Here is a 16,250-nt window from a genome sequence, read left to right as displayed (position 1 = left end):
GCGCGCAGCTTTCCCCACACCAGATGAGACCTGCAGCGCCAATCAGCTGAAGAGAAAAGCGCAGGGGAGGGTGGAAGAGCCAATCCTGTGCTTTTCTCTTCTTTTTCCTATCAGCTGATGGTTGAGGATTTTTTTTTACTACCGGTTCAGCCAAACCAGTCTGAACCGGTAGCGTTCTGTCTTTTAAATTCCTGGGTGAATATAAAGACAGACAGTCAACTTTACAAAGGTTTCCATACAAGGCATTCTCAAGGTATATAACTCACAGCTATGTTGAGATTCATCTAATGTCCAACTCTTTGCACAGATGACTTCATAGTGTAAAAGCATAGTGATCTTTCATCCCATAATGATGGAGCACAGGGTGAGACACCAGCACACTGTTGGGGTCCAAGCAGGAGTAAAAGAAACCCCCTAACCCAACCAAGGGTCAATTCAGTGACCAATCAGGATTTACAGATATGACCACATGACATGAACTACATTTCCCATGATGCATTAGCTACATTTACTATGAGGCATTCTCTTAAGGGGACAGCTCCCAATTCTAACTTAACTATCTCAATCCCCAATTACCTATATACTGTCAGGATAGCACAGGTAGCATACCACCACTGTTGGGGAATCCCTGCTCTTGTCCAATCTCCTGCTCAAACAGGTGACCCTATACCATTTCCGACAAGTGGATGTCCTACAGCAGGACCAAGTTATGTGTCAGAGTCGGTTTAATGTCAGGGTTCCAAGGAACAGATCCATTGCAAGCAAAAACTCCAAGGCAGGTAGATTCCTCAAAGGACAACTTTATTGGAAATATCAAATTGGCACATATCTGGTGAAAACCGACTCTGAAGGGTCCATCGGTTTTCCCCTAATTAAAAGAGAAAGTCCTCCTCCCCAATTCCAAACATATGGCCCAATCAAGGCAGCCTCCGCTGGCCTGGTGACATCACTCCTCCTTTCTCTGGCCAGGTTTGAGAACATCCTTGTTTCCCAAGAAAAAGTATTTTTTTATTTTGACTACACAACCCCAGCTATCTCAAATCCCTCCTTCCTAACCTTCAGCTCTAGTGTGGCAGCACTGAAGCTCCAAGATGGCTTTGGCCAGGGTTGACTTGAGGGTTGTCATTATGTTGGTATTACACTATATTCTGTTTCAAATTGCCATGGGCGGCAACAGTTTATATTGCTTGATTTGCGAAGGAAAAGCCTTAACTGCAATAAACGCACAGATATTATAGGTAGTCCTCGACTTACTACCACAAGTGAGCCCAACATTTCTGTTGCTAAGCGAGATATTTGTTAAGTGAGTTCTGCCCCATTGTACAGTTGTCAAGTGAATCACTACAGTTGTTAAGTGAGTAAGATGGTTGCTAAGTGAATTTGGCTTCCCTATTGATTCAAGGTGATGACCCCGAGACATTGGAACCTGTCATAAATATGAGCCAGTTGCCAAGCGTCTCAATTTTGATCACATAATGATGGGAATGCTGCGATGGCCATAAGTGTGATAAATGGTCGTAGGTCACTTTTTACGGTGCTGTTGTAACTTTGAATGGTCGCTAAATGAACTGTTGTAAGTCGAGGACTGCCTGCATTTTTACACATCGATTGAATATCCAGAGAAGGGCTATCCGACACGTGTAATTGGCACCAAGTTGAGGATTAACCAGGTTATTCTAAGAAGCATGCCAAGCCTTTTTATCTTGGGCAGAACAGGGATAGGAGACATTTTCTAGCAGGTCATTCAAATAGGGATGGGGGGGGGGGCGCTTTACAAATGTGATAAATAACTAAATAAAAAGAAATAAACCTAGGACACAGCCTTACCATCTCCCACAAAAAAGCTCTTGGTTGCTTCGATGGCTAATTCTGCTGCTCTCTGATGCAGGCGATAGTGTGGCGAAAGTTCGGGATTAGACGTCTCCTTATTGATGCCACCCGTGATAGGGAACGTTTGAGTCACATCATATTTCCCTCCATGTCCACATTTGCCTATAATACAGAAAAAAGAAAGAAAAGGCACAAATACCTTGGCACATCAAAGACCAATGTACAGTCTCTGATAACGCTTACTATGTTAGCTCATGTGGTTAGAACGCTGGATTGGAGGTTAGCAATGTTCGATGTTCGAAACCTGAGAGAGGCTGCATGTCAGGGTGAGCTCCTGTCACTTGCTCCAGCTGCTTGCGGGAATATGAATGGAGCTCCCAGGTGGGTCCCTCAAGCAATGGTCACGTCACCGGCTAATCCTTTCAGTCTGGGAGCTCCTTAAACAGTACCTCCTACATGAATGAGATGGGACTCCTACATTTTACTGTCATGTACGCAAAGTATGTTACCAGACACACCTTATCAACTTGAAGATATGTGGGCTTCAACTCCTAGAATTTCCCAACCAGCATGCTGGGTGGAGAATTCTGGAGTTGAAATCCACACATTTTCAAGTTGCTGAGATCGAGCAGCAGTGAGATAGATCTTTAGGTTAGCATATTGCTAAGACTGTTGTTAAAAGCTTAGCTCAAAATCATTTGAAAGGACTCCATTGCCGATTTTTATTGTTAAGTATTAATGTCTTGATCCAAGGGCCAGCTCAGTATATAGAAATGATTAGTCCCCTTCTGTTTGTTTGGAACACGGAAGAAGAACTGATGAAAGTATTTAGCAGGCACAGGTGATTTTTACCTGGTAGCTTCTTCTTGCAGGAAAGTGATGCTTTATATCCACTTGTAAGCATGTCTTTCACCAGGAGGTTGTCCTCACACTGGAACAGGGTCCTGTTAAACAAAGAGTTTGGTATGTGGGATACGTGAACTTAAATTTGACCGAAATCAGCAATCTATCCTGAACTCTATTTTATAAACATGCTGAAAATAACAGAAATCATTAACTTTAGATGTGTTAGATGTGTTTGTAGGTTTGTTGCTCTGTGCCTATCACTAGAACAGGGGTGTTAAACTCAAAGCCTGGGGCCCTGATCTGGCCCGCGGGGTGCTTAGATCTGGTCCACAGGGCCGCCCTGGAAACTGGCCTGGGGTGCCTCTGCCAGTGAAAACGGCGACCACAAAGGCCTCATATGGCCCTCCCAAGCTCAGTTTTTGCTGGCAGAGGGTTGCAGGAGGCCATCACAGCTGAAAACGGAGCTCGGGAGCCCATTTTTACTGGCAGAGCCCTCAGGCGTCACAGGTGCCTCCCAACATGAGTGATGTCATGCCACCCAGCCCTGCCCCCCCCAGCCCCGCCCCCCCCCAGCCCTCCCCGAGGTCAAACACAACCCTGATGCGGCCCTCAGTGAAATCGAGTTTGACACCCCAGCACTAGAACTATGCAAATCTTTCGGACTGATGTGTCAGAGAAGTGTGCATAGGTAGTTCTCCCTTAACCATGGAAATTGGGGCCGGAGATTCTGTCACGAAGCAATGTGGTTGTAGAGTAATGTCACATGACCGTGCTGACTTATGATGGCAGTTGTGGCCATCCACAACTTATCATCCTTAGAAGAATCCTATGCAGTTGCAGGGGCCTCCAGTCACCCGATCATCATTTGTGACTTCCTGCTGGCTTCCCCATTGACTTTGCTTATCGGAAGCTGGCAGGGGAGGTTGCAAATGGTGACTGGAGGATGCTGCGATGTCATTATTGTGAGCCAGTTGCCAGGCACCCAAATCATAGTCCTTCCTTTTTTTAAAAAAACAACAACTTGCATGTGAAAATGTGAATTTTGGAGAGAAAAATAAGTGAAGCCCCGTTCCCTAATTGTAATACTTTTCCACGGTCACAAAAAAATTCATATGAAGACCAATTTAGATAAGCCATATGGGTAGTCCTTGACTTGAAGCCATTCATTTAGTGACTGTTTAAAGTTATAATGGCACTGATAAGAGTGACTGATGAACTTTTTTTTCACATTTATGATTGTTGCAGCATCCCTGTGGTCATGGGATCAAAATTCAGATGCTATGTAAATGTGAAAAATGGTCCTTGCTCTTATCAGTACCATTGTAACTTTGAATGGTCACTAAACAAATGTTGTAAGTCAAGGACTACCCGTAATTCTTGTTTAGCAACTCACTTGCTTAGCCAGTTGCAGTTAGGAAAGTGATAAAAATCTAACTTTGCAACTAGTTCTCGCATTTATGCAGGTCTATAAAGCAAATTCCACCTGAAGTGAAAATCAGAGGTGCGGTTTCTGTCTTGGTTAGCAACTGCTTTGTTTAACCGTTAAATTGCTAGTTCTGTCTGTGGTCGCTAAATGCGAACTACTTCTATTTGATTTGTTTACAGGTGAAGATCAACTTTACAACCCATTGTATAAAATAAGCCTTTGAATTCATTGGTAGCCTCACACTGCAGTGAACAAGGACAGACATTCAATTTTGCAGCAACTCAGATTGTTGGGGGAGCAGGCACAAAAACAACCAGTGAAGGGATTGAAGCCTGGGAAACAGACTCCTTGTCAGTCAACCTGCTGATTTATCACTAGCCTATCAAGGAGTTAGAAGGCAAGGGCTGGGCAGCACAAACAAACGATAGCTAATGATTTAAAAGCCAGCCATCAACACAATCCAATCAACATCTAAAAAAGTCACGTACAACAGGTATTATAAATACCACACACACAGAGAACAGGACACACTCTGCTAGAGAGAAGTTCCCTGAAGATGGACTCCAGCACTAGTCTGAAAGCTCAAAATACAGAACCAACCCAGACTGGATCTTGCGACATTATTCTGGGACACACCTATTTGCCTTCATCCATGAAAGTAAGCCTTTTTTTTTTTTTAGATGAGCCCATTTGTGGATTTACCTTGATATCCTTTTACAGTTGTCACATGTCCTCTTCGAAACTGGTGCAGTGGGAATGACAGGACTACTTTGATTTACTGAGGAAAACATAAAAAGAAGAAAGATTCTCTTTAGACGTAGCTGACCTTCTCTAAAATCTGAAGTTGCTCCAATCCGACATTCAGAATTGGAATAGTACTGGGAGGGTTCTTACCAAACTGCTGGTAAGGTGGCTGGCCATAAAACACACAAATATTAGAAGGCAAACCAGGGAAACTGACATTAATGGGGCCAAAAATAAGACAGAAGGAAGGTTGGAGCCGCCAAAGGCAGGTCGCAAAATACAATAAGGTCTTTATTTCACATAACTACAAATGATGCTCAAAAGTGCATGAACACACACACACACCACCTTTCAAGTGCAAGACTCAGCTGGAGAAGCTACTATTTTTAGGAGATTTTGCCAGGTTTGCAAGGCAGGTCAGACTATGGGATTAATGCTACAAAGGTCAATATTACTTTTACTGTCAAGCTATGGTAACCAAATTTTGAAAGCCTGAATGTGCTCTCCTTTCCCTCCCTTTATCACCTTGTCTGAGATGTTTGCCCACATTACATTCTTGGTCTAGGATCAAGCCCCTCTTATCTGACTATTGTCTTGGTAGTGGCTGTTCCTTTTGTCCTTCAAGGTCGCTCCCTCTGCCCTGTACAAATTTATATCCCCACCGTTGTACAGTCTAGGGAGAAATCCATCACTCCCTCCTACATAGAACTCTGCTCATGACCATAATTCATTCCATAACTTTGGCAATTTCTTCATCTTCTAATGTTTTGTCTTTAGGAATTTCTGGGTCAGGGGTCATGTTTGATCTCCACCCAATTATGTGTTAATGACCATATTCAAAAATTTTGTGAATTTTTTGGTTGGAACCCAATTTGGTCATGGTCAGAAGCCTTCATGACCAGAGGTTCTACAGTATTTTCCCCAGCACAGCAACTATGTGAGGTGGGTTGGGCTCAAAGCCACCGAACTGGCTTCTGTGCCTAAGGGAGGATAAAAAAAATAAATCATGGTCTCCTGCATTCCAGTCTAGCACTTTAACCACTATAGATTTCTAATTTCAATTGACCCCTGATGTATTCTTTGAAATAAAACTGATGCAGGAGTATAGTGACCTCCTGCTTTAATGCACATGAGTACACACACACACAGATGCACACATGCACACACAAACCCAAAACATCCGATTGGAAGTCTCCTTCCAAATGAGCTCAACTCCCTTTAGCTTTGTAGAGATATTACTGCATTTATTTTGGCAACACTATAGACAGTGGGGGGGGGGGTGTTCAAGCAGTGTAACAACCGGTTCAGCGAGCGTGTGATTTGCGTGCACCCATGTGCTTTGCGCACACACGCACTGAATGTGTGATTTGTGTGCACACGCAGTGTTTGGAAGTCACCCGTTTTCAGCTCCGAAACTTACCTTCTACGGCAGCCCCGGTAAATAAAACAGCTGATTCGCACGGCAATCCACAGTGCTGCGAATCAGTTGAGCTGCAAACACGGAAATAAAGAACCGATCGCGGAAACTACCAGTTCGCCTGAACCGGTCTGAATCGGCTAAACCCCACCCTTGACTATAGAAGTAGTTTGCTATGCCTTTTTCTAAGACCTGCTTTGTTTTCCTAAGCAAGTGTGTGTGTGTTTGTGTGCATGTGTGTGTACATGCATAGGTACAAACATGCAAGGATGTGTGTGAATGTGTGTGAAAAACAGTCATAAGTCAAGCTCGGTGACCAGGGAAGCCTCGTCATGAACATAGGTATGTATGAAGACATCAAAACCCAGAAACTTTTCATTGAATACTTCAACCAGAAGTTGACCTAATTAAAAAAAAAATGGAAAGATGGACTAAATATTACAATAATAAATAAATGAAAATAGAACCAGAGCTTTTTGCAGTTTGGTGGGAGGGGAATTGATATGTATGTATTTTTTTCCAATAGCAAAAGCACTTATATACCACCCCATAATGCTTTACACCACTCTCTGGGTGGTTTACAATGTCAGCATATGGTCCCCTAACAATCTGGGTTCTTGTTTTACCAACCGTGGAAGGATGGAAGGCTGAATCAGCCTCGAGCCCATCAGGATTGAACTGCTGGCTGTGGGCAGAGTAAGCCTGCAATACTGCACTCTAACCACTACACCATCAGGGTTCCTGGTGCCTTTTATGTCCTTGGGACCAGCCTTTGCCCTTTATAGCTGGCCATGAAAATCTGAACTGGTCTCCAAAGGCATCAACAAAATGGCAGATTGGGAATCCAGAGCACATTCATTGGATCAACGTTAGAAAATGTTCTGCGGTAATACAAACCATTATGAATTTTTGGAACCTGTGTTCTTTTCCCCAAAGCTTAATATGAAGCCTGACATCTTTTACAGTCTTCTATACGGACGTAATAACAAAGGGAGGGCTTTGTAATTTTGACTATATAGAAAAGTAGAAAAAAACTATCCCAAATAGGGCAATACTGGGGTTATTTGCAGTGTGTGTGTGTCTGTGTGTGTATTTATAAAAAAAATAAATCAAAAAGATAGTCATGGCCACTTGATTATTTCCGTCATCTTGACTTTTTTCAAATCCTCTCCCTTTATGGTCAGCTCTAGGCAGCAGCCAGTTCTTTGCTTCCATATTCGTTGTGACTTACACAAGTATTCGTAAGGGCTGGTCTTTTCCATTTCGACCCAGTTGGTGTTGCTGTAGAATTTCTGAACCACGTGAAGGGCTCTTCCAGCACTCAGGCGAGCTGCTTCCAAAGCAGTGGGGTTCACCTCCCCTTTCAGACCGGAAAGCATGGAGTCATCCAGAATTCGAATTAGGTTAATACCTGGGAAAAGATAGCATGAAACTTCTGAAGAGCTGAATGTGAACTTAGTCATCTTCTCTTACAATCTCTACAGAACAGGAATTGGTTACTACAGATCTCCCACAGAAGGCCATCTTGCTTCTAGATATTTGGTTCAGGAGAATCTGCCTGCCTGCCTGCCTGCCTGCCTGCCTGCCTGCCCCCCCCCTCTCTCTCGTCTCTCTGTATCTCTCATCTCTCTCTCTCATCTCTTTCTTTCTCTCTCTCTCTCTCTCTCTCGTCTCTCTGTATCTCTCATCTCTCTCTCTCTCATCTCTCTGTATCTCTCTCCTCTCTCTCTTTCTCTCTCCTCTCTCTCCTCTCTCTCTCTCTCTCGCCTCTCTGTATCTCTCTTTCTCTCTCATCTCTCTCTCTCTCTCGTCTCTCTGTATCTCATCTCTCTCATCTCTCTCTTTCTCTCTCGTCTCTCTCTCTCTCTCGTCTCTCTGTATCTCTCATCTCTCTCTCATCTCTCTGTATCTCTCTCATCTCTCTCTTTCTCTCTCCTCTCTCCTCTCTCTCTCTCTCTCGTCTCTCTGTATCTCTCATCTCTCTCTCTCTCTCTCTCTCTAATAATACAACAGAGAAAACGAAAAGAGAGAAATAAAAGAAAAACTGAAAGAAAAAAACGTAGACGAAACTAGAAAATAAGAGAAAGATATAAGGAAATGGCTTCTTTTGGGGAGTGATATTCATTTTTAAATATACATCAACATCAATACATGAGCAGTGTGGCATCTGGGTATCACTGATACAAATAACAATAATATTATTTGTTACATTAGTCAAACTTATGTAATCCTAGTATTAATATATGTGTTTGTTTTAAAGTAGTTATTCAATATTTCAAGGTTCCATTTTAATGCCAATCACAATATTATTTGAGCATACATAGTAATACTATATTTTAACCTCTACTTTTTCCATCTAGTTATCACTTTTATTCTATTATATAAAAATATGTACGCTAATATTCCCCTTATTTCTACCTTTATTCTAGCTTCTAATCAGGCCACCATTACTAATTGTAGTGTTAATCGTAGTGTTAATCATAGTGTTAATCAGGGATGGGATCTGACCGGTATAACTACTGGTTCTGTTGCTGTGTGTCGTGCGCGCATGTGCAAGTTGCACGAGTCGTGCGAGTCATGGTATAACTACTGGTTCTGTTGCTGTGTGTCGTGCGCGCATGTGCAAGTTGCACGAGTCGCGCGAGTCATGGGAGTGCAATTTACCACCTGTTGAGCTGCCCGGACATCTGAGCAGTGATGTGTGCGGGTGCGCAGTGGTTGGAAAAGCACTTTTTTCCTGATCTTTCAACCGCAGCTGTGCCGCGCAAAGCAGCTGAGTTTGAAAAAGCAGGAAATAAAGGTCAGGTAAGAGCCCAGGCGGGCGGGTGGGCCAAAACAGCAGCAGACATAGAACCAGTTCTATGTCTGCTGCTCTTCAGAGCTACGGGTTCTACAGAGGTGGATAGAACTGGTAGAATCCCACCCCTGGTGTTAATACACATGTTTATATTAACATATAGTCCTTCATTTTTTAGTTATTCAATATTTCAATATGCCATTCTAGTGTCAATTTAAACATACGTAATAATGCTATCTTTCGACCTCTAATCATTCCATCTAGCTATTGCTTTATATAAAAGTGTGTATTCTTATTTCTATCTCTATCTATCTATCTATCTATCTATCTATCTATCTATCTATCTATCTATCTATCTCTATGCTATAGAGCACTGCACACCAGAACAACTAGACACAAGGACAGTTTTCCCCCGAAAGCTATCACTCTGCTAAACAAATAATTCCCTCAACACTGTCCAACTATTTACAAAGTCTGAACTACTATTACTGTTAATCTTCTCGTCCCTCCTTATCACCCCCACCACTTGTCACTGTATGACTGTAACTTTGTCACTTGGATCATTATTGACTGTTTCCTGGAATGATTTGATTGCTTATTGTACCCTATGACTATCATTAAGTGTTGTACCTTATGATTCTTGACTCTTGATGAATGTATCTTTTCTTTTATGTACACTGAGAGGACATGCACCAAAGACAAATTCCTTGTGTGTCCAATCACACTTGGCCAATAAAGAATTCTATTCTATTCTATTCTATTCTATTCTATTCTATTCTATTCTATTCTATTCTATTCTATTCTATTCTATTCGTCTGTCTGTCTGTCTGTCTGTCTGTCTGTCTGTCTGTCTGACTATCTATCTATCTATCTATCTATCTATCTATCTATCTATCTATCTATCTATCTATCTATCTATCTATCTATCTATCTATCTATCTATTATCTATCAATCATCTATCTATCTTTCTATATCTATCTATCTTTCTACATCTATCTTTCATTCTATATCTCTTTCTTTCTATATCTATCTATATCTACCTACCTACTATCTATCTATCTATCTATCTATCTATCTATCTATCTATCTATCTATCTATCTATTTATCTATCTATATCTATCTATCTAAACTACAATAGAACAGAGAAAACAAAAAGAGAGAAATAAAAGAAAAACTAAAAGGAAAAATGATAGACGAAACTAGAAGATAAGAGAAAGATATAAGTAAATGGCTTCCGATATTCTTCTCAACAGCTACATATCTCATTAAAGGGAGTCCTCGACTTGAACAATAGTTCCTTTAGTGACCATTTGAAGTTACGGTGGCACTGAAAAAAGCAACATGACCATTTTTCACGCTTTTCTCTTCTTTTTCCTCTCAGCCGATGAGGCTTTTTTCTTCTTCTTCTCAACTGATCGTAGGACGCTTTTTTAAAACTACCGGTTTGGCCCAACCGGTCCGAACCGAGAGTATACCACCACTGATTACAGCCCTTCAGATACTTGGAGACAGTTCACATATCTCTTTGTACTCCCTTCTCCGGAATGGGGCAACTTACTGCAACTAACTCACCATGGCCAACTTGCTGGGTGACAATTCAACAATTTGATTTAATTATTTAAAATAGTTAAAAAAATATTATGCGATATGGTATGAATGGTTGGAGTATAGATATAAAAAGGAAGATTAGAGTAATATAACCAATTCAAGAGGCCTTAAGAGAGTAATATGATAGACAAATAGAATATAATTTATATAACCTATATAAGACAGAAACAAATATAGATAAGATACAATAGATATGTGTTGTGGAACATTCTTTCACATGTGGTGGTCCTGCACTGAAGCCCAAAGATGCTGGCATAGAATAAAAAAAAGGTTAGAGGAAATAACAGCTGAGCAAATTGAATTAAAACCAGAATTCTTCTTATTGGGGATATTTAATAGACAAATTTCTAAAAAAGTCAAATATATAATATTGCACATTCTTACTGCAGCCAGAATAACCTTTGCACAGTGTTGGAAACAGGCAGATATTACAACAGAGTAAATGGTCATTCAGAAGATAACAGCCTGTGCAGAGATGGATAAATTAATCTTAGCACTTAAGGAAAAAGAAACATCAGAATATTATAGAAGCTGGGAATGCTGGTATGACTGGATAGAACAAAAATAGAAAATATATTAGTAAACAACGTAAAATGTAAAAGAGGTAGTAATTATATATTCGCAATAAGATGTATTTGTAAATATATCACCAGTATTGATAACAAACAAGGAACCATAGACTGTCGATAATAGAACTGCTAGTTTTTAATCATTTTCTTTTTTCCTTTTTCCCTTTTTTCTCTGTGTTGTGTATGTGTTTGATATTTTAGTTGTATAATCAATAAAATTTGTTAAAAAAAATAGATATGTGTTGATGTATGTAAAGAAAAATGTATATAATAGGATTTACTTTTTAGATACCTTTGACTTTAATCACTGATACCTATACTTCTTAATGTGTTTTCATCAATGTTAGCATTGCATCATTATAATGCTGTCTTTAAATGTTTTTTTGATATATTTACATAGCTTATGAAATGTGACTCTTGATAGCTTCCAATAAAATCATAAAATAACCGTATTAGAATAAAATTTCAGCAGTCTGCTGTGAAAGTTCTTTAAAAAAACCCAAATACATAAAAAGAGGACCAATTTAGTGCAGCAGTAAACGTTCTGGCCTCGAAACCATGAAACTGAGAGTTCTAATTCTGCCTTAGGAATGAAAGCTGACTGGATAACAGATAACAGATAACAGATAATCAGAGTTGGAAGGGACCTTATAGGTCATCTAGTCCAACCCCCCGGCCAAGTGTGAGACCCTACACCATTTCTGACAAATGGCAGTCCAATCTCTTCTTGAAGGTCTCAAGTGGTGGCGCTCCCACAACTTCTGAAGGCAAAGCTGTTCCATTGGTTGATTGTTCTCACTGTCAGAAAGTTTCTCCTTATTTCCAGGTTAAATCTCTCCTTGTTCAGTTTCCATCCATTATTCCTTGTCTGGCCTTCGGGTGCTTTGGAAAACAGCTTGACCCCTTCCTCTCTGTGGCAGCCCCTCAAATATTGGAAGACTGCTATTATGTCTCCCCTGGTCCTTCTCTTTACTAGACTAGCCAAGCCCAGTTCCTGCAACTGTTCATTGTATGATTTAGCCTCCAGTCCCCTAATCATCCTGGTTGCTCTTCTCTGTACTTTTTCTAGAGTCTCAACATCTTTTTTATAATGTGGTGACCAAAACTGGATGCAGTACTCTAGGTGTGGTGTTACTAAGGCTTTATAGAGTGGTATTAGTACCTCATTTGATCACTTGATAACTTTGGGCCAGGCCTTGTCTCTCAGCCCAACTCACCTCACAGGGTTGTTGTTGTTGTGGGGAAAAGAGGTCGAGTAAGGACTATTAGGTATGTTTCCTGGCTCGAGTTGTTTATGAAAAAAAGCAAGATAAAAAAAAAGTATTCTTGTTCATGAAATCCAAAATCTCTGCTACATGTAAAGTAAAAATTTCCCTCTGCAAATATTGACTTTTATTATTTTTCCAAAGCTCTTTCTTTTAACAGAACTTGGAAGTCAATAACATATGCACACAATAAGAAAATCACCCCATCCTTTGTATAACTGACAAGCATTAAACCACAAATGTGCTGACAGCAGGAATGGGAGTGCTGGACAAATATGACAACTTTATCCACTGTGGCTAAATTAAAGCCGAGCATTTTCAGTTTTGAACTAGGTCAAAGGCACGAACTGTAGCCCTTTAAACAGAATTCAATCATGGCCCATAGTGAGGCATGTTGAGAACTTTAGTTCACCAATATCTGAAATTTCACCAGTTCCCTGCCATTGCTCCAGAGACTGTAGTGAATTCATCAGCTGTTCCAAGTGGGATCAATGATTTCTGGGGAATGAATTGGGCAAAACTATACCTAATAATTAGGGACGTGGCTAAGATGCTGAGCTTGTCGATCAGAAAGGTCGGCAGTTCAGCGGTTTAAATGCCTAGCGCTGCGTAGTGGAATTAGCTCCCGTTACTTGTCCCAGCTTCTGCCAACCTAGCAGTTCGAAAGCATGTAAAAATGCAAGTAGAAAAATAGGGACCACTTTGGTGGGAAGGTAACAGCGTTCCATGCACCTTCGGCATTTAGTCATGCCAGCCACATGACCACGGAGATGTCTTTGGACAGTGCTGGCTCTTCGGCTTTGTAACGGAGCTAAGCAATGCCCCCTAGAGCCAGAAAGGACTAGCTCAGTAACTAACCATGTTCAACCATAAATCATCTGGAAACATGCCACAATTATCACATTTTATATTTCGTTTCCCTTTAATCCACTGATTGCTCTCTCTATCCCAGGTTCATAACCTGGACTTAGGTGTGTATCTTTGGATGAAGATTTTTTAACTGGATCGGGCTAGAATGACTGCCTCTGTTAGAATCTTGGCCACTGACCAGGTTTGTTACCTGTTTCCATTCAAAGCGGAGTTCCTCTATTTCCTAATACCACCCTCCCTGCCACTGAACGTACCCCTCCTTCTAAGCATCAGCAACCATAAATCCCATCTTACTTTTGCTGAACTGTTCACAGTAGAAGTAGTAGTCGCTGTTGCCTTTAGATGATTCCACTAGATTATTTCCAGTGACAATTTCCTGGATGGCTTTTAGGAATCGGCTGGGAGAGACATCAGCTGTGTAAAAAAAAAAAAGTGGATCAGTTAAAATTGTTGTCCTCAGTAGTAGTAGTAACAATAGTAGTATTCTTCTTGATCTTTCAATCTATCTGGCATATTCAATATACATGCTTTGAAAATCTATCATGTCTGCCTGCCTGCCTGCCTACCTATATCATATCTTTCTATCTATCTATCTATCTATCTATCTATCTATCTATCTATCTATCTATCTATCTATCTATCTATCTATCTATCTATCTATCTATCATCATCTTTATCTATCATCTCTCTCTCTATCTCTCTATCTATCTATCTAATCTATCTATCTCAATCAATCAATTTATCTATCATCCATCCATCTATCTATCTATCTCTCTATCTCTCTCTCTCTCTATCTATCTATCTATCTATCTATCTATCTAATCCCCTCTATCAATTTATCAATCAATCAATCAATCCATCAATCCATCTCATCCATCCATCTATCTATCTATCTATCTATCTATCTATCTATCTATCTATCTATCTATCTATCTATCTATCATCTATCTATCTATCTTCCTCTATCCCTCTATCCCTCTATCATCTCTCTCTCTCTATCTCTCTGTCTCTGTCTCTGTCTCTGTCTCTGTCTCTGTCTCTCTGTCTCTGTCTCTGTCTCTGTCTCTCTCTCTCTCTCTCTCTCTCTCTCTCTCTCTATATATATATATATATATATATATATATATATATATAATCCTATCAATTTATCCATCAATCTATCTATCATCCATCAATTTATCAATCCATCCATCCATCCATCCATCCATCCATCCATCCATCCATCCATCCATCCATCCATCTATCTAACCATCCATACATTCAACCCATCCATCTATCTATCTATCTATCTATCTATCTATCTATCTATCTATCTATCTATCTATCTATCTATCCCTGTATATCTACTTCTCAACTTACAACCACAATTGGGCCCCAAATTTTGTTTGCTAAGCAAGGCAGTTGTTAAATGAGCTTGGCTCCATTTTACAACTGTTCTTGCCACAGTTGTTAAGTGAATTGTCCGGTTGTTAGGTGCTTCCCCTCATTGACTTTACTTGTCTGAAGTTTGGGAAGGTTACAAACAGTGACCGCGAGACAGTGCAACTTTTAGAAATACATCTGGTTGCCAAGTTCCCGAATCTTGTTCACATGACTACGAGGATGCCGCCACAGTGAGAGGTGTGAAAATCGATCCTAAGTCACTTTTTTCTGTGCTGCTGTAACTTCAAATGGTCACTAAATAAATGGTTTTAAATTGAGGAGTACTTATAGGACTGCCCATCTCATAAGAAAATAACTCTGGGCTGCTTATAACAATTAAAATACAAAACTACATACATAAACCAAGCAAAAACTATTTAAAAAACTGTATAGTCAAAAAGCATATGAAACAAGAAAAGATAAAGTTTCGGTAGGTAAGAGAGCCACCACTACGTTCCCCTGATTTCCTGGCCTGATAGCATATAGCCAGTTCTGGAGGGGTTTGTGCCGCGTTAAGGGAGATGGAGCTAACCTCACTTCCATGGGGCGGAGGGAAGAAGATTCCATAAGGTGGATGCCATGGTAGGAAGGTCTTGTCTGCTGGGACTTGCCAAATTCCCTGATAAAGGGGATCCCCAGTTTGCCTTCTCAGATACTCTCAGTCACTCTGGTCCTTTTCCATGAAGGGATTTAAAGATCAAAACCAGCATCTTGAATTGAACCCGGAAGCAAACTGGCAACCAACACAGTTTGCGGAACAGGTGTGTAATGTATGCCATTCTAGCATGCATTTTGCACCAGCTGAAGCTTTCAGTGATTCTTCAAGGATAGCCCTACATAAAGCACATTCCAGCAATTCAAATGGGAGGGGACCAGGCTGAGCATGACAGTGAGCAGAGCCCACTGATTCAGGAACGGATGCAACCAGGGGGTGTGATTTTACCAGTTCAGCCCGGTTTGAGCGAACCGGTTGTTACGGTGATGGTTTGGCCCCACTCACCCGCCCCTGCCCTATTCTGTCCTTTATTTCCAGGGTTTTCAGCTCAGCTGTTTGGCATGGCACAGCGGATTGCTGCTCCTCAGGTGAATTTACTCACTGGGACTGCAGCAGAAGGTAAGTTTCAGAGCTGGAGAACCAGCATTTTTCAAATGCTGCGTGCGCGTGAAACGAGCATTTGGTGTGCGCTTGTGCAAAGTGGGCTCTCCCTGAACCGGTTGTACCACCGGTTGGATCGCATCCCTGTATGCAACTGGCACACAACAGCTGTGCAAACAACAGCCTCCCAGCCAAAAGTGCCACCTGCTCTTTGAACAGGAGTTGTGAGTATCCTAGGTACCCCAGATTGTGCCTCTGGGTTTATAGGGGGCAATGCCACCACATCCAGTACAAAAAAAAATGACACAGTCCCAGAACTGGGATCCACTCAGCCTTGCCAGGGTTCATCTGAAGCCTG

General features: G+C 41.1%; 1 protein-coding gene across 1 annotated transcript in view; it reads right to left on the bottom strand.

Annotated features, from left to right (window-relative positions):
• LOC113424589 (von Willebrand factor A domain-containing protein 7-like) overlaps nt 1–16,250 on the bottom strand; it is a 59,272-nt gene that overhangs the window by 40,689 nt on the left and 2,333 nt on the right. The window contains exons 2-6 of the mRNA XM_087954257.1: nt 13,669–13,788; nt 7,495–7,674; nt 4,805–4,880; nt 2,683–2,774; nt 1,828–1,992 (exon numbers count right to left, since the gene is read on the bottom strand). Of these exons, the coding sequence (XP_087810383.1) occupies nt 1,828–1,992; nt 2,683–2,774; nt 4,805–4,880; nt 7,495–7,674; nt 13,669–13,788 (633 nt within the window). The remainder of the gene's footprint in view (nt 1–1,827; nt 1,993–2,682; nt 2,775–4,804; nt 4,881–7,494; nt 7,675–13,668; nt 13,789–16,250) is intronic.

The sequence above is a fragment of the Notechis scutatus genome, chromosome 2 (assembly GCF_049901735.1).
Source record: "Notechis scutatus isolate UNSWTSFEM ecotype Mainland chromosome 2, rNotScu1.2, whole genome shotgun sequence".
NCBI lineage: Eukaryota > Metazoa > Chordata > Lepidosauria > Squamata > Elapidae > Notechis > Notechis scutatus.
Note: the sequence above shows the minus strand (reverse complement) of the source record. Positions and strands in the feature narration are given on the sequence as shown.